This window comes from Tinamus guttatus, unplaced genomic scaffold (genome assembly GCF_059628265.1).
Source record: "Tinamus guttatus ecotype Peru unplaced genomic scaffold, ASM5962826v1 Tinamus_guttatus_pri_ptg000356l, whole genome shotgun sequence".
NCBI lineage: Eukaryota > Metazoa > Chordata > Aves > Tinamiformes > Tinamidae > Tinamus > Tinamus guttatus.
The window spans coordinates 1,158,705-1,182,449 of record NW_028288890.1 but is presented as its reverse complement, the minus strand read 5'-3'; the positions used below and the strand labels follow the sequence as shown (position 1 = coordinate 1,182,449).

General features: G+C 54.5%; 5 protein-coding genes across 5 annotated transcripts; 3 read left to right on the top strand and 2 right to left on the bottom strand.

Annotated features, from left to right (window-relative positions):
* Positions 1 to 1,636: 1,636 nt before the first annotated feature.
* On the top strand, positions 1,637 to 2,183 carry LOC104575799 (C-C motif chemokine 3). The gene is made up of 3 exons (XM_010223146.2): positions 1,637 to 1,762; positions 1,880 to 1,994; positions 2,072 to 2,183. Exons 1-3 carry the CDS (start codon positions 1,696 to 1,698, stop codon positions 2,175 to 2,177), a joined length of 288 nt encoding a protein of 95 aa, XP_010221448.2. The 5' UTR covers positions 1,637 to 1,695; the 3' UTR covers positions 2,178 to 2,183.
* Positions 2,184 to 2,926: 743 nt separating this feature from the next.
* On the top strand, positions 2,927 to 4,457 carry LOC148593659 (eotaxin-like). Its single transcript, XM_088530060.1, has 3 exons — positions 2,927 to 3,446; positions 3,778 to 3,895; positions 4,312 to 4,457. Exons 1-3 carry the CDS (start codon positions 3,374 to 3,376, stop codon positions 4,409 to 4,411), a joined length of 291 nt encoding a protein of 96 aa, XP_088386186.1. The 5' UTR covers positions 2,927 to 3,373; the 3' UTR covers positions 4,412 to 4,457.
* A 2,971-nt stretch (positions 4,458 to 7,428) lies between these two features.
* On the top strand, positions 7,429 to 8,135 carry LOC104575798 (C-C motif chemokine 4). The gene is made up of 3 exons (XM_088530061.1): positions 7,429 to 7,563; positions 7,802 to 7,910; positions 8,028 to 8,135. Exons 1-3 carry the CDS (start codon positions 7,497 to 7,499, stop codon positions 8,119 to 8,121), a joined length of 270 nt encoding a protein of 89 aa, XP_088386187.1. The 5' UTR covers positions 7,429 to 7,496; the 3' UTR covers positions 8,122 to 8,135.
* Positions 8,136 to 8,668: 533 nt separating this feature from the next.
* On the bottom strand, positions 8,669 to 10,476 carry LOC148593658 (E3 ubiquitin-protein ligase PHF7-like). Its single transcript, XM_088529943.1, has 9 exons — positions 10,449 to 10,476; positions 10,203 to 10,297; positions 10,026 to 10,127; positions 9,604 to 9,728; positions 9,344 to 9,506; positions 9,158 to 9,264; positions 8,952 to 9,065; positions 8,751 to 8,869; positions 8,669 to 8,679 (listed from the first exon to the last, which is right to left on the bottom strand). The coding sequence occupies exons 1-9, from the start codon at positions 10,474 to 10,476 to the stop codon at positions 8,669 to 8,671; spliced, it is 864 nt and encodes a 287-aa protein (XP_088386069.1).
* Positions 10,477 to 11,088: 612 nt separating this feature from the next.
* LOC148593657 (C-C motif chemokine 4-like) lies at positions 11,089 to 11,780 on the bottom strand. The gene is made up of 3 exons (XM_088529978.1): positions 11,656 to 11,780; positions 11,314 to 11,422; positions 11,089 to 11,196 (listed from the first exon to the last, which is right to left on the bottom strand). Exons 1-3 carry the CDS (start codon positions 11,720 to 11,722, stop codon positions 11,103 to 11,105), a joined length of 270 nt encoding a protein of 89 aa, XP_088386104.1. The 5' UTR covers positions 11,723 to 11,780; the 3' UTR covers positions 11,089 to 11,102.
* Positions 11,781 to 23,745: the final 11,965 nt, after the last annotated feature.

Here is a 23,745-nt window from a genome sequence, read left to right as displayed (position 1 = left end):
GTAAAAGTCCCGGGGACCCCACGCTGCCCGTGGCCAAGGCAGGGGAGACAGGGGCCAGTGCTGTGAGTGCCAGTGTCCCCTGCACCACCAGGGAATGGGGCAGGAAAAGCAGTGGCAGCAATTCAGGGCATCCCCTCCCCTGCTCAGGGAAGCAAGCAGAGGCTGGACATGCTCATCACAGCGATGGCTTTGTCTCATCCCCTTCCACAGGCCCCCGTGCACAGGGGCTTGGACACAGAGGAAGGCCTCACGTGGGATGGTCGGGCACGGGATAGGGCTGGGCACAGCCAGGGACGATCCTGGGCATCGTCCCCGCGGTCACCCTGTGGCTGCGGCGGAACCTTCGCAGCAGGGACACGCGGCGGCAGACGGAGCGAGGCGTCGCGGGGGCCGCGGGGCAGACGGACGCAGCAGGTGCTGGTAACATCATCCCTGGATTTCCCCAGCTCCCTGCATCCAGGCATTTTTCATGGGAACCTTCAAGCGGGTAATTTCCCAGTGCCAAAAAAAAAAAAAAAAAAAAAAAAAAAAAAAAAAACCTCATTCTTTGACTTGTGGGACTATTTCTTACTGTGAGGGAAACAGCCGTCTTGCTGGGGCTCAATTTCCCCCAGTTTGAGGCTGTTCCTGTCCTAGGGGCTCAGCGAGACTTTCCTTACGGGTAGCTCTGGGAACAGCGAGTGTGCAGTGGGAGCAGAGGGGACGGGGCAGATATCCCTGCTTGGGAAGAAGGCGCAGGACCAGGTGGTGCTCGGGGCATGGCTGAGCCATGGGAAAAGTAACACATCCCACCCAAGGCAGCCAGTTTTGGCCTTGTCTCCCAATTTGGTTACCGGATTCAAGCTGGGAAGTGATGCCAAGGACACCCTGGTGCAAAACCTTTCCCAAAATATAGCTGGGAGCACAGAGCGAGCCCAAGGGCTCAGCTGCAGTGAGTGGAGCAGGAGCGAGGAGGCTGTGCCGGGTGCGGCTCCCGGCCATCCCAGCTGTGCCGGAGTGCAGAGCCAGCTCCCAGCTCCGAGCCGCTTCCCCATCAGTTGCCAGCATCCATGAGGAGCATCCCAAGAGCTGCTTGGGAAGACAGGGGTCTTTGGCCAACCGCGCACGGACAGAATGCACTGGAATGGCCCCAAACCGGCCTCTGCACTTCCCAGCCTCACTCAGCCCCAGGCGCCCACGCCAACCTCCCCCAGCACCCAAATGTCCCCAAACCTGTGCAAAAATCAGTGCAACACGGTGTTTCCGGTGGGAATTTTTATCCCAGCAAAGCAACTTCTCCACCTAAAGGCAGCTGTTTCCGCAGGGCTCATTCGAAGGGGGGGTCAGGTCCGTGCTGGGACCTCCACATTCCCACGGCCCTGCGCTGCACGCACTCGCCCGTCGGGCCGTACACGGCTTCCCAGTGCCGAGATGGACCTCAAACCCCGCCGGGCCACCAGCTGGAGCTTGAGAAGAGCTGGAGCCCCTCAGGGGGCCCAGAGCACCAGCTGGGAGCCAGGACTTTTCCTTCCTGGAGCCGTGCCGGGAGGGGAAGAATATCCCCCCCGCTCCGTGCTTTGGGATATGGCCGGGAATCAGGTCCTCCCCTTCCCACACGATCGCCGCCCCACTCTCCCCAATAAAAGCAGCCCCACAGCCCCGGTCCCAGCACAGGACTCGTCTCCCGCCAGCTTTGTCGTCCAGCTGCACCTCGACATGATGAAGGCAGCCTGTGCCTTCCTCCTCCTCCTCGCTGCGCTGTGCTGCCGGAGCCCAGCCCAGAGTGAGCACCTCAGGCTGGGTGATATTGGGGATGCTGGGGGGGACCGTGGGGCCAGGTTTGCTCTGTGCAGGATGTCCCAGTGCCACCAGGCCACACGGAGCTCTCGCTGTCCCCTAGGAGCCCCGGCCATGCCGGACAAGTGCTGCTTCAACTTCCAGACGCGCAGGATCAAGAAGGACAACATCGCCTACTGCTACGCCACCAGCCCCGAGTGCCCGCACCGGGCCGTGATGTGAGTACCCGGCCCCCTCGGCCATCCCGCGCGGCGCCCGGCCGCTCGCTAACCCCTGCCCGTCCCCCCTCCGGCAGATTCCGGCTCAAGAACGACAAGGAGATCTGCGCCCAGGCCGGCAGGGCCTGGGTGAGGAAGTACCAGGAGACCTTCAAAGTCAGCTCCTTCTCCCTGCCCAGCTAGGGGGGAGGCTGCCACACAGCCCCTGAGCTGCTGGTGGCTCCTCGTCCCCGCGACATTCCCCATTCTCCTCCCAGAAGCAGAGGGGCCACATGTGCCCCTCGGGGTGCTGGAGACTGGGGTCCCTCTGGGTGCAATCAGCTCCCTGCATCCCGGCTTTCCTCCATCCCGGGGCCGAGGCAGGATGGGTCCTTGGCTGAGGAGCATCCAACTCCGATGTCGCCTTCCCAGCCAGCTCCCAGTTTCAGGCAGCAGCACCCTTGGCTTGCGCTGGACACCCCAAGGAGCCTCTTTTGCGCGTGCAGGGGTTGAGGAGAAGCGTTCGCGTGGTGACTTGTTGTATGACACGATGCACAGCATTAAACATCACGTCATGTATGCGAACATCTGGCTGGGAAGGTCTCTGCGCCGTGGGAGCAGCCGGTGCCGCTGCTGCCTCTCCCTGTCCAAGCGTTAATGGGGCCAAGCTCTGCAAGGAGCGAGGAGGACACGAAGCCGTGGGCATCCCCACCATGTGGGGCATGAGGCCCTGACCCTGGGGAGGTGGGAACAACCCCAGGCTGGTGCCAAGATTGTCAAGAAGAGGCTTCCGATGTTCCTCCATCCATCCCTGCCAACAGGATGGAGACCCCTGGGCAAAATTCAGTGTCATGACAGCAATGGCAGGTCCCCCATCCCTCCTGGGATCACATGGGGAGGGAAATGGGCACAGGACCCAAGGGGCATCGGCAACACAGGGGCACCTGGGGCTGGGGATGAGCAGGATGAGCATCACGGAGGGGCTGTCAGCAGGTGCTTTTTCTGCAAATAGACATGGGACTTTAACAAGCATGAGCAAGGATGCGAGCATCATCCTGTGTGGTTTGTCAGTGGCAACAGCCGAACCCAAAATAGACTGCGGGCCCGTGAGCATTGGCCTGGTGCAGAGCTGCTGGTTGCTACCAGACTTTCCAGCATCCTTCTAGCCACGGCGTTGGAGGATGGAGGGGCTGGAGAGACGCTGACCACAAAAAATTTCCCTTTATCGACTGTCATTTTTTAAAATAAACCCTTCCACTGGGGACAGTCCAGAGCAGTCATGGAAAGCCTTGCCGTGGGCTATATAATGCCGAGGTGCAGCGAGGAGCAGCAGGTAGGGCTAAGCCACCTCAAAGCAGCAAGCGCCAGACTGCTGCTGAAGCGACAGAGCCCACCTCGACATGAAGGTCTTCTCCTTGGCCCTGGTTTCTCTGCTTCTTGGTGCTCTCTGGACTGAAGCCCAGGGCAAGACCTGTAAGTACCGACTCGGAGCCTTTTCTTGTACCCTGTGGGATGCCCTGACCCCATCCCAGACTCCTGCAGCCTGGGTTGACAAGTCAGGGAGGGGGAAACTGCCTGAATTCCTGCCTCTGGCTGTGGATTTCAGTTGCTGAAGGGTATCCTAAGCTACCTGGGCTGCCCCATCCCCATTAAACAGTGAGGAAAGAGATTCGGGCATGATTTCAGTGGCACCAGATCCTGGATTTTCATTGTCCTTGGTTATAGCTGCCATGAGCAATATTGGCAGAGAACTGACTCAGGGCACAACTCGTGTGGGGCAGCACCAACCTCGTTGCTCTCTCAGTCCGCAGCTCCTACGCCATATGCTGCTACCCCAAGATGTTCCTCCGAGACAAAATCCCCGCGTCTGCCATCAAAAGCTACAGGACGACGTCGCCCACGTGCACCCGCAAAGCTGTGCTGTGAGTATCCCCCTGCGGCTGCCTCCTCGCGCAGCCTTCCTCCCCTCCGCCGCCCTCCTCCTCGCCAGGCCCCGTGCGCTCCCCAGGTCCCTGCTCATCATCCCCTTAGGGCCAAGTCTCCCTTCAAGGGACCAGGCTGCTGCATCAGCCCTGCCTCTGGTGCAAAACACCCTCCTTGATGATTTATGCCAAATATTCCAACAAATCCAATTTTTAATTTGCCAGCCAGGGTGTTAAATGCTGCTGGAGACTGCCAAAAAACAGCAGTTTGGGGAGCTGTCAGAGGGGGGTGCTGCTGGTGCAAGACTCAAGCCAAGGCCCCAAGGTGTCCCCAGACTGCATGGCCTTGTGTCACTAACTGGGCCACCCCAGGGCTGGCAAGCACCAAACTAACAACAACTTTCGTCTACCCTCAGCATCGAGCTGAAGAGGGGGAGAAAAGGCTGCGTGGACCCCCAAGAACCCTGGTTCCAGAATTACCTGCAGAGGAAGCAGCAGACCTCACCAAGACTCTAAGCAGCTGGCACACAAACTATTTATTTATAGCCCTTAATTATCGGTGTTTTCCAATGTTCGGACTTTCCTCCCCTCTTCTTCTATGGGCTTCTTGTACCCAGTGCTCAACACTACTGCATTTGTCCTCTACCGACTCAATAAAAGAACCTTGTTCTGACCTGCACATCCGTGTGGCTGAAGTGAGAAGATGCAGCTCCCTCCTGCAAAAGGAGGGCTCACGTCAGGGCTTTGCCTTGCTATGGGGACACAGGAATCATCCAGGAGACCTTAAAGAAGAGAGCGAGATTATCAGAGCAGGGAAAGCACCACCCTGGGAGGCTCTGCAAGCCCAGAGCATCAGATGCTGAAACCCAGAGCTGCCCCAGCTTCAGCCACAAACCAAGAGCCCCTTTCCCGGCTGAGGGCTTTAAGGAGCCCCTCCGCAGCTGCCAGCCCTTGGGTGCTGATTGAGGCAGGGGTAGCCGGGTGCAGGTGTTGGGGCTTGGGCGTTTTTCCTGATTTTTATCTATTTAGGTTTTTTAGGGAGGTGCTTTTTTGTTTGTTTGTTTTTAAGCTCTCCACATGGAGCTGCCAAGGCAGAAGCACAGCTGGAAGGAGGGAGCAGTGTTGCAGATGGGGGGGTCCTACAGAGGAGGAGGGCATTAAATGCTGGAGGTGAGGATTGGGGATGGGGTTTAGGGACGATGCTCTGTGGCACCACGGGCAAGGAGCAGGGCAAGGCAGCTGGCGGGTGTCAGGCACCCTGCAGTGACAACCCGGTCCCCAGTGAGCAAGGGAAATCCCTGCAAAATGCCAAAGCCCCAGGGTGATGGTCATTCCCTGGGGTGAGAACGGCTCCGGCTCACTCCGAGCCGGATGGAAGTGACGTCTCCAGCTGGGCACGGGGAGGAAGGGCCGCACATGTCCCAGTGGCACCATTCCGGGCAGAGGCAGCCGTGGAATTTCTCACTTTGTGTGCAGCTTACATCAGATCCTGCTTGGGCCAAGACAGCCAAAATAGCAACTTGTTGAAAATGGGCCATGATGTCACTCTGTTCTATGATTTCCCTAAAATAAGGAAGCATTGGAAAGTGCTGGCCTTGCTTTTTGCCCACGTTTCCTCCCTCCGTCGTGGCTGGGCCAGTTCTGGGTGCAGTGCCAGGGGCTGGAGGGAAGCACTATCCCAAGCAGGGTCTCCAGTGATGCTTCCCAGAGGTTGTCCATGGTGATGTTGGGCCTCAGCAAAGCCATGGATGCCTCTGCAGGCAGGAAAGCTGCTTGCACTGTGCAGGCATGGCCCTAGTGGCAGCCAGGAGCATGGGAGCAATGACATTAACAACAGCCCCACTGCTACGCCCCCGGCACGGGGAGGTTTTTTCCAAATCTCTCCCCACATCCTGTACCCAAAGGTCTGGGGTGCTCTGGAAATAAATGTGCAGAGGCCTCTGGAAAATCAGATTAATTTCTGCACAAACTCGCGACCCGAGTCCAGATCCCATCTCACAAGCGTTGGATGTCGTGCGCAGAACCCGTTTCCCCCCCGCAGCCCCCGCTGCTGACTCTTGCGGGCTGGTTTCAGAGCTCTCCATCTCCACCGGTGCTCGTGGCAGCTCCAGCCCTGGCTCCCGCGCACCCGCGTCAGCCTGCACCGGTGGCTCCAATGACTCATGCCCTCTCAGGAAGCAGAACGCACATCACAAGACTGTTTCAAAAGCCCTCTCGCTTGGGAGCTTGTTCCATGGCTCCTGGAAACCACGAATGTGCAGCTCTCGGTCAAGCCAAAACCCAGGAACAACCGCACGAGGGGAGCACAAAGCCAAAACTCTCACTTTGTCCTCAGAAAGGACACAAGGCGAAGGGTCCCACAGGCAATGGGGCTCCCACGTGCACCTGCCCTTGGAGTGTGCAGGGGGATGAGTCCCAGCATCTGCACCCAGCTGCCCCATCCTGTGGGATCTCTCCCTCTCCATATCTTGGGGTGCAGGGGAAAATCCCGGTTGGTCATCACAGATCAGCCCTGTGGGCGTCCGGCTTCTCCCGTGCCCAAATAGTCACCCAGCACCTAACCACCATCCTCAAGTTTCCATGTCCCTTGTGGTTTCCAGCCCCACCACATCTCGGTGCTGGCTCGGTGCTGTCAGGCCGTGCTGGGCAGGTTCCCGGGCTGCTTCGACAAGAAGCCGCCAACTCTGTGGTTTCGTAGGAGGCTTTTTAATGTCTCTGCCTGTGGTCTGGTGAAAAAAAGAGCCGAGATACGCGAATTTCCAAGGAGCATGGGCAGCACCAAGCAGCCGTCCTGGCTGTACTCAAGGACACCACTGGCCTGGTGATACTTGTTGCCTGGTTGCCTTGGCTAGGACAACCTCTTGGCTACACTCTATGCACGAAGCCTGTCTCTCAGCCCACCTTTAGAACTGTTTGCTGCAGGCTGTGGAAAGCAGTGCGTGTTTTATAGGTAATTCAGCATCAGAACTGTGCTGGATACACTGAGGTGGAAGGGCCTAAACTACAGAAAAGTTACGGATGGTAATTTTGGCAATGCCTTTGCTGCCAGTAACAGCAGTGCATGACAGTGGTGGTGCAGAGCGGCTTGGATGGGTTCGACTCGGTGGCAGAGCAGACTTGTGGTGACGCGACGCTGCTGTCACAAGGTCCCCCTGCCCGGGACAGTGCTGGCAGCACTTGGCGGTGGCTGTGTTGGGTTTCCCTGGACTCAGCGGGGGAAGCTCTCCAGCCTGTGCCGGGTCCCGGACAGACACCGAGGCCGTGGGGTTTGGCCGCTGCAGCGGCGCAGGACGGAGACGGGCTGGCGTGTGGGGTCACGGCTCCCTCCAGTCCCTTCCACCCTCGGAAATGGAATCTGAAAGTGGCGGAGCCGGGACTGGCGCTTCCCCTTTTGTGGCTTCCTTGCCTTTTCCAGCTCAGCAGAACGGGCCCATCCTCACAGAATTTCTCCGTAGGATGCGCTCATTTCCTTCTGCGAAAGCCGCTGCCCGCCCCGCGGCCCGGCTATAAGAGGAGGGCAGCGGTGGGCGCCCAGCATGGAGCAGAGCAGCTCGCAGCACCGGCCCCGCTCGGCAAGTCCTGCGCCCGCCCCAGCAGCACCATGAAGGTCTTGGTGGCCGCCCTGGCTGCTCTCCTGCTCGCTGCCCTCTGCGCCGAGGCCCATCTGGGTGAGTGGGCAGCGCTCCGGGCTCCTGGGGCCAGCGCGGGCCATGTCCTGCGGGGGTGTCGGGGCGGACGGGACCCTGGTGGCACCACGGGGAGGGCCGGGAGCGGGTGACGGGCACGAGCGCCGGGCTCTGGGGACGTCCCCAGGGTGGGACCGTGACAGGACAGGCGGGTGCCCCGCGAGGCCTGCGGTGCCGGTGCCCGGGCTCACCGGGGCTCTGCCCTCCTCCCTCCTTGCAGACGGCGTCCCCACCTCCTGCTGCTTCAGCTACCAGTCCAAGCCCGTCCCGCGGGGCATCATCGCCTCTGCCTACGTCACGAGCAGCAGCTGCACCCAGCCGGGAGTGATGTGAGTAGCGGGGACCGCGCCGGGTCCTGCCGTGGGGCTGGGTGGCCGCGGTGGCGCTGGGAGCGGGGCGCCCTGCTCCTCCCGACGAAGCCTCCTCACGGCCTTTTGCTCCCACAGCTTCGTCACCAAGAAGCAGCGGGAGATCTGTGCCGACCCCCAGGTCCCCTGGGTCCGGGCGCATCTCAAACACTTCCACAAGAAGCAGGACTGACCTGGCCTCGACAGGAACCCAGCTGATGGCCCCTGCCTTTGCAATGGATCCCAGCCCTGTGTCTCTCTGGAGTGGAGCAATCTATTTTATTTAAGTTATTTGTAGTTAACTTAAGCTAAATATTTTTGCTAAAAAAAAAAAGAAAATGCAGAATAAATAAGTTACATAATTTAAGTAATTTAAAAGGTCGGTGTGTGCCTGTTGGTGAGGGCTCAGATGTTGCTACCTCAATAAAGTGCTAATGTGATGAAGCACTGTGGTGTGTCTTGAATTGTGGCTGGAGTCCCCAGCCCATAGCTGGGACAGGTGGGAGGGACCCCCGTGTCCCCACAGTGCCCCAGCTCACACCCTTCCTTCCCATGGGATGAGGGAACACATCCCCCCATGCCATCCCAGGAATCCTCCCCAGGAGCCTCCTGGCCCCAGCACAGACCCACACGGGGGTTTTCCCACCGTTTATTAGGGAGCTGCCACAGCGGGGCGGCCTCGGAGCATCCCGGCCTCCTCTCCTGACGTGATCCCTGCAGGGAGGCCACCATGGCTGGATCTAGCAGGGAGCTGAGCAGGGAGAGCCAAGGTGAGCACGGCCGCCCCCATTGCAGCTCCCGTCCCCCCATCGAGCCCCTCACCGGTGCCCGGGCCGGCGCAGTCGCCGCACTCCCAGCTCCCGGCCGCCTCGTCGAGGTCGCCGCAGCGCCGGTGGGTGCCCCGCGAGCCGCACGAGCCGCAGAGCAGCAAGCGCCAGGGCCTGCGCGAGCCGCGGGGCCGTGAGGGCGCGGGGCCGAGCCCGGAGCGCGGCCTCCCCTCGGGCAGCACCGCGCCGGCCTTACCCCTCGTCGTCCGCCTGCTCCCGGCCGCCCGGGCAGAGGCAGCGCGCGGCGTCGCAGGAGCTGTGCCGCCGGTAATGGTCATCGAAGGTCCCCTCCAGCTCCCAGGCGGCATCCCTGGAGACAGGGAACAGGGTAGGGAAATGAGGCGGTGGCCTCTGCGCCCGGGGCAGGGCAGCGGCCACGGCGTCCCCGCGCTGGGCGCCGACCTGTCGGGGATTTTGATACCGAGGCGGAACATCTCGGCCTGGAAGGTCTCCACGTCCTGGCAGAGCGGGCAGCGGAAATGGTGCAAGGCGGAGCGCAGCGCCTGGCCCTGCGGGGAGAGGCGCCCGCCGGGGAGGCCCCGTCCCACGCGCCGGCGCTCGGGGCGACGCGATGGCGCCGGCGCCTACCTGGATGCAGGCGCGGTGGAACCAGGCGCTGCGGCAGGCAGGACACACGAGGGTGCCGAAGCGGGGCTGCCCGGCCACCGCCTCCTGGCAGATGAGACAGCGCGTCTGGCCCCGCTGCGGCGCCCGCACCCGCTGCAGCGGCCGGTGCTGCCAGCAGAAGGATCTATGGGATGGGATGGGATAGGATGGGATGGGACAGAGGAGGCAGCTCAGCCTCCTGCCAGCCTCCCTTCCTACTCTTCCTGCTCCTGCAGACTCACTTAAACTCCCCGAAAAACTGGGAGACGCAGCCTCGTTCGCCGCCGCAGGGATAGTGGAAGTTTCGGGGGCATCTCCGGCCCCGGCACGCCACCGAGGCCCCCCGACGCCGGCAGATGCAGCAGGTCTGGGGACAGCACGGTGGTGGTCGGCATCAGCACCGCGGGCAGCCTGGCTGCTGCCTCCAGCAAGTGCCTTTGCCACCCCAGGGATGCTGAGTGCAAAACGGTGGGCACAAAAGGGAAGCGTTTGGAGCACATTTCCCTCCCAGCAGTCACGCCGTGCAGAAACAGGCCACTCCGGCCATGCTGGGATCCATTAAGGACCTAGCTGCAGGCACTGCCTCCTCAGAGCATCCCCAGGAGCTGCTGGAGCCACCAGGGCATCGGAGCCGAGCTGCAGGTCCACGGCCACCTGGCCTCACCTTCTGGGCCGCCCGCTTCAGCTCCTGGCGGATGTCAGGGAAGAGGAAGCCATAGAAGCCCTCGCCGTCGGCCCCGCGCTGGCTCAGCCCGCTGGCGTGGTACTGCGGGAGGGAGAGACGCCGTGCGCACGCAGGGACAGCGCACACAGTGGCCGGGCGCCAAGGCCTGGGACTCACCAGGCAGTTTTCATGGACACGCAGCCCATCCTGGTGGAACGTCTGCCCAAAGAGCTCGGGGTCGCAGTCTGCCCGCTGGCACAGCACACACGTGGCTGGAGGACAGCGGCACTGTCACCCCCGGCCACGGGCAGGATGGGGGTGCTCCGGGCACATGGATAGTGGGGAAGCTGCATTTGCAAAGCCTGACCCGATCTCCCTGCAAAACCCCTGCCAGGGGCAGCCACCAGGATGCTCCGGGCTCACCTTCCTCCTCCAGCGCCGGCCGCTTCATTACAGCCGAGCAGCATCGGGGGCCCGGCCAGCGCTGCGGGGCCCGGCGGGTGTTGGAGGGCTGAGCACCCGCGTCCTGTGGAAGCAGGGGGGAGATGCAGCCCTGGACCGTGGAACACCCTTGCGCATCACAGTGGCTGCAGGGACTCCAAGAGGTGGAGATATCCCAAGAATCCCGGGCAGGAACGAGGGCTGGGAGCCCCAAGCGCAACACAGATGTCCCCTCCGTGGGGATGGGCATGGGCCCCAGGAGCAGAGCCATCCCACGGGGAGGAAGGGCACGAGTCTGCGCGCTGCAGGCACACAGGGTCCCTGCCTGGTGCCCCTTCTCCGGGCTGGGGACTCCCACTGGGATTCAAGACACACCACAGTGCTTCACCATCCCAACACTTTATTGAGGCAGCAATACCCGAGTCCTCACCAACAGGCATGCTCCAAACATTTAAATTACTTAAATTATGTAACTTATTTATTCTGCATTTTCCTATTTTTTTTTAGCAAAAATATTTAACTTAAGTTAACTGCAAATAACTTAAATAAAATAAATTGCTCCACTTCAGAGAGACACAAGGCCGGGAGTCCATTGCAAAGGCAGGGGCCATCAGCTGGGTTCCTGTTGAGGCCAGGTCAGTCCTGCTTCTTGTGGAAGTGTTTGAGATGTGCCCGGACCCAGGGGACCTGGGGATCGGCGCAGATCTCCTGCTTCTTCTTGGTGACGAAGCTGTGGGAGCGAAAGGCCGTGAGGAGGCTTCGTCGGGAGGAGCAGGGCGCCCCGCTCCCAGCGCCACCGCGGCCACCCAGCCCCACGGCAGGACCCGGCGCGGCCCCCATTACTCACATCACTCCCGGCTGGGTGCAGCTGCTGCTCGTGACGTAGGCAGAGGCGATGATGCCCCGCGGGACGGGCTTGGACTGGTAGCTGAAGCAGCAGGAGGTGGGGACGCCGTCTGCGAGGAGGGAGGAGGGCAGAGCCCCGGTGAGCCCGGGCACCACAGGCCTCGCGGGGCACCCGCCTGTCGCTGTCACGGTCCCACCCTGGGGACGTCCCCAGAGCCCGGCGCTCGTGCCCGTCACCCGCTCCCGGCCCTCCCCGTGGTGCCACCAGGGTCCCGTCTACCCCGACAGCCCCGCAGGACATGGCCCGCGCTGGCCCCAGGAGCCCGGAGCGCTGCCCACTCACCCAGATGGGCCTCGGCGCAGAGGGCAGCGAGCAGGAGAGCAGCCAGGGCGGCCACCAAGACCTTCATGGTGCTGCTGGGGCGGGCGCAGGACTTGCCGAGCGGGGCTGGTGCCGCGAGCTGCTCTGCTCCATGCTGGGCGCCCACCGCTGCCCTCCTCTTATAGCCGGGCCGCGGGGCGGGCAGCGGCTTTCGCAGAAGGAAATGAGCGCATCCTACGGAGAAATTCTGTGAGGATGGGCCCGTTCTGCTGAGCTGGAAAAGGCAAGGAAGCCACAAAAGGGGAAGCGCCAGTCCCGGCTCTGCCACTTTCAGATTCCATTTCCGAGGGTGGAAGGGACTGGAGGGAGCCCTGAGCCCACACGCCAGCCCGTCCCCGTCCTGCGCCGCTGCAGCGGCCAAACCCCACGGCCTTGGTGTCTGTCTGAGACCCGGCACGGCCTGGAGAGCTTCCCCCGCTGAGTCCAGGGAAACCCAACACAGCCACCGCCAAGTGCTGCCAGCACCGTCCCGGGCAGGGATCGGCCCCACGCAGCAGCGCCGCGTCACCGCACATCTCTGCACCACACATCGCGCATAGAGTCACCTCCACAGCTGTCATACTCTGTTGGCCATGTAGGAAAAGAAAAGTAACAGAGACCAGGTTGGTTGGATGTGGTAGATAACCCCGTGGGGTCTCACTCTTCTCTTTAGTTGTTTAAAACTGCTATCATAAGGTATATTTCCTTGATGGATACCTTATAGGGAAGCCAAGGACTGGATGCTCTCTAGGGACCGGACTCCTCTGTTGTGCTGGTGGACTCGGGTCGCAGCTTGTCCTGGCCCTCTCCTCTTCCTGGGTGTGAACAGAGAATTTCTACCTCTTTACCTATAAGACTTTCATGGTTTTGGTCTGCAGCCTCTTGCCAGCTAATCTCTGGCCACTGCTGTTTGCCCCCTCCTTGCCACCACTAAACTTTTTCCAGTTTAGCTCTCTGGACTGACTTACCCCAAAAAAGAAAATGCACGGATATGAGAGAGGAGATAGGACCACAAGAGCAGAAACAAGGTTTGTTGAAGCCTGCTGAGATCAGCTCATGGAAGCCCTGCAGATGAAAGAGGCAATTACAGCATGGCAGGAAAGGGGCTGCATCTACTATCCCTAGACATAATTCCCAGTAATTCCGTTGGTAAGACAGAGCTGCAAAATGTACAATTTCCCCATTTTTTTTTCTTCCCTTCTGCCCTTGCCCCGTGGGTGCCACAGGAGAGCAGTTGCCAAACTGGGAGGCACCACACAAACCCCCAGCCTCCCACCGCCTGCCCTCGGAGCCTCCCTGGGCCGTGACTAATTCCTGCCAGCCCCGATTCCAGAGGAAGGTTTGGCTCACCCAGCTGCTGAGCAAGAGCTGGGCCCACTCGCCTCATCCCCTCGGCTGGGATGCTCCCCCTCGCACTTCCCCATTTCATGTGCAGGGACAAACCTCATGTTGGCTGCAATGTCCTTTCAGCTGGAAAGCTTTTCCTCTGCCAGTGGGTCCCTATGCAAAGGATGAGGCCCTCAGAGATAGCACTTGTTAGATATGAGATGCAGGGCTGTGAGAAAGGACTGGGATCGGTTCTTTTTGGAAAGAACAAAAGGGGAGAGGTGACAAGGGGGGTGAATCATCTCACTGGAGACCTTCACGAGGAGCTAGATGGCACTGATGGGGCCTCCGAGTGATGTTATGGAGAGATGTGACCCCTCCAGCTCCCTTCTGGTGCCTTTGATTCACCATTTCTAAGCCATCTTATGCTCTTACTAGCCAAATGTGTCTGAATAGAGAAAAGCAAAAGGAAAAGGCTCCATTTCTCTGACAACTGAAGAGCCGCCTGAGTTTTTTTTTTCAGTACCACTGAATGGTCACTAAAATAAGCTTTCCCCGATCTCAAACATCCTCCGCACATAAAGAAAGCTCAGGTTCAAGACATGAGCCAGCAGAAATCTGACATTTTTACAAACCTCTCTGCTCACAAAGCCAGTGTCTCCCACCAAGACCCATTCCAGATGCCAGGTGGGGTCCGGCAGCAACAGGAGCTGGTCTCCAGGTTGGGTTTTGCCCCATCAGCTGGACTCCTAACCCTACTACGGGGCTGGAGGCTGCAAGAGATACAGCCTGAACACGAGTAAACCAGGAGATATCACTTGGCTAGGGGAAAGAAACGAAAATCTCCTTCTGGCATGTGCAAGGAAGATTGTGTAAGGCACGTGATGTTGTTGTTTTTGGGGTGCTGGCTCAGCTGCTGCCTGGGGTCTTATGCCTGCACAAGCAGAAAGAAAAGAGGATTGTGACTTCCTAGAATTGAGGCTCTTCCCATTTTGGAAGAAAGAGAGTATCTGACATAATGAAACCACGCACGAATGTAGCTGTCCAAGAACTGCTATCCCCGCTGCTTCCTCATCTGCGAGCTCAGCTCTGCCTCACTATCCTTCTGGCAGAGACAAGAGCGACTTTTAAAACCCCCCACTGCACACCAGCCTTGAAAAACAAATGCCAATCTCCACCTGCAAAGGGGTGTCCTAGAAAGAGACACAGTTTTCATCTATCCAGCCCCAAAGTGCTTTAAGGAGAAGTCACTAGTATTAGCCTAGGCAGAAGCATATGGAGGCTGTGTTGTCTGTCTTGAAAAAGTAAAATCACCCTGTTGTTCATGTAGAAACCCTGCATGAGGCTTCAGGCTCCTCCAGGTAAACAGGAGGCCTGATGCTAACTGCCCAGTGAGGGATGGCCATGAAACAGCAGATGCCAGGATAGGGATAGGGTATATCCCAAAACGCCCCAGGCATTAAAAACCAAGGGATGCAAGATAACCAATTGTCACACTGAAAAGTGGGATGGCCCATGGGCACTGGCTTCAGCAGTGACCAAAGGAAAATTGTCATCCAGTAGGAATCACACAAACTGTCACTGTTGCAAAGATTATTTTTGATGGAAATGAGACAACACTGCCCTTTTGTTGCAGAAGTGGTTGGCTGAGCTTTCAGTTCTTCATTTAGAGAAGAGCCGGATGGGACAGCTTACTGGATGCTGATGAAATACTTTCCATTCTAACTGGAATGGAGAAGGATATTTCAGTGAATCACAAAAATTGCAGCTCAGTAAAAGTATATAATTTGTGTTCAAGTGTATTTAAGGAATTAAATATAAGGAACTGAAATAAAGCGAGAGTGAAGAAATGACTTATGGCTTTAATTCACCTGCAGTATAAGACCTCAGTAAGCAGATGATTTTCTAATCTTGCAGAGAAACAGGAGGAATTCAAAGTGGGGTGGGGGGGTGCTGCCTTTTGAGCAGCGCTTCCCAGCGAAGCTTTTAGAAAATAAATAAATAAATAAAAAGCTCTACAATTGAAATTTTGAAAGACGAAAGGAAGCAAGAGCCCATTACTTATTAGAAAGGTAGTGAAAGATACAGCATCTTTTTGGCTTTTCTTTAGGGAAAAGCAACAACCTCCCCTCCCTCTGCACATCAGTTGTGGTCAAGTACTTAGGACAAAATTCAGTGCCTGAGGGTGAGCACACAGGTGAGAACAGGGAACAGAGCAAGCAGGAAGGAAGAGGTGGACAAGGCAGGTGTGGTGAAGAGAGCAGGCCTCAAATATGGCCCGTGCAGCCTTCTGAGACAGCTCATGGTCACCTCTGAATCACTTCTGATTAACACAACAAGCTCATGTGGGATGGGAGAGCAACCAGAAAGCCAGGGATGGGCAAACACAGTCCAAGTCTTGCATTACCCCTAGCTTTCAGCACAGCCCTGCATGATTCTCCTGCACAAACAAGTGAAATGTGGTCTAAAACCCATTATCCCCAGGGGCTGTGCACACAGTTAAGAGAGCAGAGGGACTGTCATTACCAACAGTATGAAGCTGGCAAGGCAGAAGGGGACAAGCCCGGGCATGGCAGCCTGGTGGAGCTGTGCAGAGTGCTACCCTGTGAAGGCAGAAAGCAACAGCAGGGACAACACGAAGAGCCGCTTCGATCAGCAGTACAAGGCAATTCTTACTGCAGGTCAGTGTGGAGGGGTAATGGCAGCACCTCAGTCAATAATTGCTGCAAACAAGGGCCCTGTGTTTCGCCTTGTTGAAGGAATTGCAACTGCCCTTCCTCCTTTGCCATGTGCCGGTATGAGACAGAAGGAAATGCAGAAATAGAGGGAGAGGAAACCACAGGCAGAAAGAAATGGGAGAAAAACCCCAGACCCAAACTTCTATGCAACTGTAAAGAAAACCACTGGGCATTGTGCAATATCCCTCTGGGAAGCGACACTCATCATTGATAAAAATTATGCAAAAAGGTCCCGTGACTGGAGGTTGGGAAGGGAAAGCAGACCATGCCCAGCCGTGAGCTAGTGCTGATCCTTGCATACACTGTTACACAGGGCAATTCAACACGCAGGATGAATTCCTGAACCAAGGCCCACTGACATCCTTTTAATTCAGATCCCTGACCATCTCTTCACGCTCAAAGGATCTTGTGCTGCATCCTGCAGAGACACACAAAGGCAGGGATTTTCCTGTGGTCCTGAACAAATGACAGACCTGTTTTCCTCCAGCCTGAGTGACTTTTACAATAGACTGAAAGGAAACAGAGCAGGAGGAGTAAAAAACCACCTCTTCTCCATGCAGGGTACAACAACAGGGTTCAGAGTACAAGGTCCAGCAAAACATCTCGTTTAGAAGCTCATTTGCCAGTACTACCTGCTCAGCCTATGGGCACCTTCTTGCTACACTTTGCAGGGTCCCACATCAGCACCCACATCACCCACATCACCCAGCCAGGCCCTTCTGCTTCCCTCCCAAGCCTCACAACTTGCACCTGCAGCCCTGTCTCTACCCAAACCCCAGGTGACCCCAGGGGCTAATTCTCCCCCGGGCTTGCTCTGGCTTTGCAAGGGCACCCAGGCTCTGCTCTCCCAAGCATACTGACTTGCAGCTCCTTTGCACAGTCTAGCAGAGATGCCAGGCTTCAACTCCTGACCCCGGCAAAATTTGCGCCTGTTCACGTGAATCGTTCATTGGAACTTTAAAAAAGTTGCTTGCTCGCAGTGATTGCAGTTCAGAGTTTGCAGACACCATCATTACCTCCTGCACTAGACAGGAGATTGCATAAGCCCCACTTCCATACAGACAGACTAAAATAATAATAAAAATACTAAACTTACATAGCTGGAGTTATCCCATAGCCATGCAATTGCTCGTGTCTTTCTTCTCCTTCTCTTTTTGCCTTTGGTGAGACCTCTGCCAGAGTTTGTGATGTTAATTGTGCCTTGTGTCAAATATTTCTCTCTAGTAAATGGTTTCTCCCTTTAAATGGATTGATTCTATCTCTAACCCACATGGATGTCCCTTTGTTCTTCTCCAGCATGAAAGGGTAAATAGTGTCGAATGTTTATTTTTAAGCTCCCTTCATCTGATTTGTCCCACTCTTTTCAATCTTTCATCTCTAAGTCACTAAATACTTTCATCACCTGGCTCAAAGTCTTCTGTGTCAGCTCTATCCTTCTCTGAGTCAAAATGATCAGAGCTGAACGTGGCATCTGCAGGAGATCATCCTGCTGGTTTCTACAAAAACATTATGGAGAAATCATTTCTGTCCCATCTTTCATGCCCTCCAATACTCTGCTTAATCCTTGGATTTGCAGCACCAAAAATCAGCTCTAAAAAAAGTAGGAGATGCAAAGTCTCTTTTCCAAAGAAAATGGCATTTAGGGGACTTGAATGTCACTGAAAAGGAATGAAATAGAGACTTCTAAATCACATGGCAGACATATGCAGTAACCCAGATATCTTTAAAATCTGTCCTAAACTCCATTGAAAACAATACCCCAGACTGCCGCCTTTTCCTGGTAACTGTAGTCCATTTGACCCTAGAAATATAAATTAGTATTTCAAATGACTCAAGTGCATTTGCTAACAGTGAATGTCATCTGATAGCATGCTGCACACTCATCTAACTTGGTTAAATCCCAGTCTTCTCCAATCCTGATTAATTTAAATGATTTTGTATTTTACAGTTATTTGCCCCCCACTGAACACCCCTCTCCAGACCCTCAGGGCATTACAGGAGATACAGAGCATCCGCAGTACATCATGCAATACTGGGCTTGACACAGACCAGCACCAACCTAATAGCTTCCTTTTTATAAGTTCATAGATATTTGTGACCAAGGAAATGCAGTAGATCTCACTTGTCTGGGCTCCAATAAGACATTTGAAATGGTGCCACACAGTAAATTATTAGCTAAGCAGGAGAAGATGTGACTGGCATATGAAATGTAAAGCGCATGAAGAGCTGTCTGAAAGGGGCATGGTAATTGCTTCAGCTGAAGAGGGAAGTGTGAGACTGAGGGGGGTCTCCCGGCACAGTTCCTTGAGTTTCTGCCTCAAAAATGACTTGGCTTAACATTTGCATTAATGATCTTGGCACAAAAAGTAAGAAAACGCAAAGGAAATTTGCTGATGGTGCAAAATAGATGCTATCATCAATTCAGAAGAGCCCGGAATATAACACAGAAAGATTATAATGACCTTGAGGATTGAAGTAATGGAGAGCTGGAGATTTGATGCAGTAGTGCAGACAGTCTGACCACACTGTTGGGGACAACAGATAAGAGCCATTGTACTGCAGGAGCCTGTCAGCTGGAAATGTCTGGAGCAGAGAATGACCCGTGCAACAAATCACAGGGTTGTGATGAGACCCCAATGTCATACAGTGTGAGACAGGGCAATAACAAAGAGTTCAGCTTTGCAGGAGCTCAGAAAATGAGACTGGCCACAACTTATCAGTGTATACACATCACGAAGGTGAACACCAAGCGTGGAAAAAAAGCTATTTCAGCTAATGGTCTCTGTTGGTATAAGGATATTTAGCTAGAAACTGGCTGTGAATAAAAATAGGTGGGAAATCAGACTTCCCTATATGAAAGCAGTAGGCTTCTCAGTCAGGTTTTCAAAGCAGCAGGACAGATAGAAAACAACTCTTGTTAAGGTTCTACTGTCCAAAGAGCATGCCCAAGAAGCTTGCTAGATTAAAGGTGTGATTTCCTTCCGAGTTTGGGCTGGTTTGTCTTGATAATAGCCTGCTCACTGAGACACTTTAGAGTCCTGTTTTAAAAGGTGCCACTAATCATAATGCTCTGGTGGAATGAAGTCTTCCACAACACAGTAGAAATGCAGCAGACCTGGAAATGCCTTTGACCAGGGCAGAAGGCAGCTGCCTGCTCTGTTGCTCCCAGGGCAAACACTAGCTTCACTTGGGCCCCTCCAGGACTGGAGGTGGTTTCAGTGGTTGTGGGTTTTTGGTATGTGATTAACTACTTCACTTTGACAACCCTCAGCCTTGTTCGCTCAACTGTTTGGCTTGAAATGACTAAAAGCTCTTTTTCTTACAGATTTCCTCCAGAATATCCTCTGCTCAGTCCCACATCTAACAGCTCCTCCTTTTCCCTGCCTTGCAGGTGCACGACTGAGGCAGGGTCTCTTGCAATGCAAACCTCTGGCCCTAAATTCTCATGACTACGTGCAGCTCCTGCTGCTCACGAGTTATGCATTTCACTTTGTGGTTGTGGCCTTTTGCTCTTCATGTTCTCTGTATTCACCCTGCCCAGCTCACCACCCTAGCTGCTAGTTTCCTGAGAGCAGGGTCACCTTTGCAGCACTACGTGAGTGCAGCAGAGCTTCTCTGGGTCCATCGGGGGTTTCTGCTCCTCTCTTTTCAGTTTCCACTGCACACCTGGCTCAACTCATCTCCTGCAAGTCCCTCAGAACCTCCCGGGCAGCTCTTTGCTGAGTCAAAAGAATTTTATAACATTGTCTGAAGTTTTACTATTGACTTCCTCTTTTTTTCTGGAATCTCCCTTTCATATTTACTGGCACGACACTTTCTGGGGCCAGTTTCTATCTTATCCCCTTGCTCCTTTCCACCACAGGATGTGGGACTGAATCGGCTTCAGGCAAGATAAGCTGCCACATGTGAGTTTGCTCTTGGGGCCAAGCCTGCAGTAAAGACAGACACAGACACTTTGTAAACCTTTTAAAAGACAGTTCTTCCCCAGGAGCCTCATGCCACAAGCCTGATGGGTGTAAGTCTGCTGTTAACACATAACAAGGCCCCCTCTGCCTAACAGAGCTCTTTCTCCAGATTTGAGGTGCTTTGTTTCAAAAACAACTTCCTACTCCAACCTAGATGATTCAGCAGTCTCAGGGTTTGGATCTATCCATCCCTACATGCCCAGAGCCCCTTCATAACAACACCCCTGCCACTGCTAAAAACGCCTTGCAGGAAAACACAAAGGAGACCAAGAACCAGAAATACAAAATGTGTAGCTGAGTCTTGTATCTGAACCTGTCTTTGGCCACTCCTCCAGTTCTCTACCTCTCTCTGAGTCTGGGATCAGGGAGACACCTGCAATTTCTGTGCCTGGAGCTGACAGGGTTTTTCTTCTAGAGTAGGGCTGCCCCATATGTACACTCAAGCCCAGGGCCTGATGCTGTATGTGCAAGGCAGTCTGCAAGGTCTCTCTTTCATGGCTTTTATGTCTTGAGATCACCAAGTACTTGTGCGAAAGGCTGGGTCACCACAATACAATACTGATTTAAGAGTCTAGATCTTCAGCTAATCTGTGATTATTGTGACCAATAACATATTCCAGCTCTCCCCATACCAGCACTGTGTCCTTACCATCTTCCCCATCACCAAAGGCAGCAGGCTGGGAGCTCACCTTCACCTCCTGAAGTTTGAACATGGGTGCTAGGAATGTTCTCATGGAAGTTGGCTATTTCCAGTGAAAGAGAATAAAAATATTGACCACGAGACAACTGTGGACCCTGCTGGAACAGAGCAAGAGAGAAATGAGTTAGAAAGAAAAAAAAAAAAAATCAGCCACTGAAATGGGATGCCAGGATGGCAGCACATTTGCAGGGAGAAGAGGGAGCTCACTAGAGAGCAACTGTGCAGCCACAAGCAGCAAAGGCAGGATGTGAACTCATCACACTGCTGGTGACTGGGCTCCTCAGAAAGAGCAGCGCAGGGAGGAAAAGGTCAAGAGAGCAGATGACTCAGGAGACAGTCACCCACCTCCTGGGTCAGGGTTAATCCTCGGTGCAGGCCACGTGAACAGGGACTAGCTGATCTCTAGCAGGCAGGTCCCTGGATGCCGTCTCTGAGATGCCCCTGCCTGGCTGTCTCCGAGGAGCAGGCACTGGGACAAGAGATGTGGCACTGGGTGAGGGGTGATGCCTTAGGACACCAGCCAGGAGCTGGATACAGCTCTGGTTCTCGCATGCTAGCCCTAGCGGGCAAAGCCTATCTAGAATTGTTATCCATGTACTCACTCCTACAGCTCAGGAGTAGCTGGCCAAGCAAGAACACACAGTTGCTCTATAAGGTATTTAGGAGGGGAGGAAGAATCTCCATGGGTTAGAGCAAGCGGTTTTTCAGAGAAACAGAAACCAGGGCCAGGGAAGAGTACAACTTCTCCACAAAGATTAACACTCACTGTCACTCCAAAGCCAGACTTCTTCCCTTTCCAGGTGTTCTACCAGTACCTCCTTACTGCTGCAATGTTTTATCTTCTGATTTTTGCTGCAGCTTGAGACCAGAACATGAGGACTTACCCTGCATGGACACAGAGGATGTATTTGTCATTTCTGGCTTGCAATAGCAGCTCATGCAATTGCAGGCTGTTTTCAGGCCTCTCTTTTCTCTTTAGGATACATACCACAGGCCTGCCATCCTCTGCAAATTTAACAGGCCTATGCTTGTTCAAATGGCATTAATGAAACTATCAAATAACACCAGACCTGTAGGGTCTCACAGGCTTCTGGCAGCCATGGAGGAAATCCACTCCGAGGGCTATTTTCACAGTCTGATGATGACAATGATGTGGCAGGACTATTACAGGCTCTCTCCAGAACGCTGGGAGCAAGCTCATACCCCTGGGACTAAGCTTTTTGTGTAATAATCACTTCTCAGACTATAGGGTTTACACATTTTGAATCCCCATCAAAAACTGTGTCGGGTGAAGCTCTGGGAAGAGATTATCAGCAAGCCGAGGCTGGTGTGGGAGCACACGAACCAGGAGAGATTCTCAAAGCGTAAGTGCAGGTTTCCCAGCCAAGGCTTCCTGAGCTGCTCTGGAGCAGAGGCAGCCCCGTGCAGCAGAGCAGCATCGCAGCACCATCTGCCGACTGCTGCCTGCAAGGCCCCGCGTCCCACGCAGGGTCTCAAACGCGCAAAGAGGCTGAAAGCCTCCTCACATTAACACCCCACTCTTTAGGACCATAAATCCTGCAATTATGGATTAGAATAGAAGAATTAGAATTAGGTTCTTGCTTGGGAGCAAATGCAGAGCTGCTGCTTCTCACACTTTCTTCACCTGGAGTTAGGCAGTGTCACATTCTCCTTAGCACAGCAGCAGTGCCTGCTTTAAGAAAAGTAGTCAATACTGCAAAGACTGGAAGAACAAGAGTGACCATCAGAAGAACTGACACACAATATATTTGCTACAAGCATTTGCTTAGGTGTTAGGCAAGCTAATGCCTGGGTGCACCTCTCTGCAGTGCAGAGCAGCTGAGTCCCCAGCAGATCCCAGAGCCTCCTGCCTTCATGTCACCTTTCAAACACCCATACAAGGCTTCAGGAGTGTGGTCCTCTGCTACAGGTGAGCGATACACAGCAAGAAGACCTCTCAACAGGCTAAGGTAGCTTGTGCAGCCAGGTTTTGTTTTTAAGCTGGCAGTAGCATGCCCCTACAGCACAGGGCCTGTTCTTGGCTTCATTGTGACATACAGGATTTTTCCAGTTGAGGCCAAGAAATGAATCAAACACATATGTGAGGCAGTTCGCTGCCCCTCTGCACTGTTCATGACTCAGCTCAGATGTGACAGTGAGGGAAGTCCCAGCACATGCAGGAGAACAAGGGCACAAGCTTGATTTATGGCAAGACCAACTCCCTCGCTCAAAATCTGAGGAGGTTCCTGGGTTCCTGTGTGTTTTTTCCCCTTCAGGGCCATTTCTTACCTCACCACTGTGCAGATGCCACAAGCGTAGCGTGAGGCCTCTTTCTTCTTTGTCTCCATCTCACAGAAGAGGCTTTTTCCAGACAGAAGTAAATGCATGGAGCAGTAAATCTGCAAATCTGTCATATATCAAAGAGCCATAAACAGAATTAACACTCCCTCTGCCCAAGGAGGCAGCAAGTACTCTCAAGGCTGGGATAACACGACATCTTGTCGTAGCAGATAGCTGTGATGTGTATCTTGCCATGTAACTGTCACGACAGCTAAAAATCTGAGGGCGGAACTGGCACAGACGCTCTCCCCCACTGTGTCCTCAGGGTGCTGCAGATGTGTGCCCAGGAGGTTTGTATGTTTGTTCTTGGAACTTGCCTTGTTAATGTTGTTGCAATATTGACACACTATTCAGCTCAAAGCTGCTCCTAAGATGTGGAAACTGAAGCTTTTTTATTATTATTATTATTTTTAATCTTAGCCTTTAGGACTAGATACTTAAGAACATTAACATCCATTTTTACATCATAACTCACATGCTCAGCTGTGCCACTACTTTAGCTACAGCCACGTATCATCTGCTTCCCCAGAAGTCCTCAGACTGAAGATTTCTTGATGAAACAAACAATTAATACATAGAACCAGAAAACATGAGTAGGTTTCACTAATGAGACAGATGTTTTCTTGGACACACACATCTATCAGCAACAAGTTGAACTGCAGCAGATACCAATAGCATCTTTTGTCTAGTTTGGGAGCTGCACTGCACAGAAATGGGAAAAGTTATGTATGCAAAGTTTGCTGGATAGAGATATACAACAAAGTTTTTGATATAACCAGAAATTGTAGAGAGAAACAGCAGCTTTGCATTCCAAACAAAGGATTCCCCGAGAAATAAGAGAGGCATTTGAAATCTTCTATGTCTGGAAATACATACTGAGATTTCTCCCAGAGAAACGCAAATCAATTACGTGAATAGAAAAACATTTGAGAAGGAAAAGGAAAATATTTGGCAGGCAAACACTAAAATGCTCAGCTCTGTGAGAGTCATGCCCCATGGACAC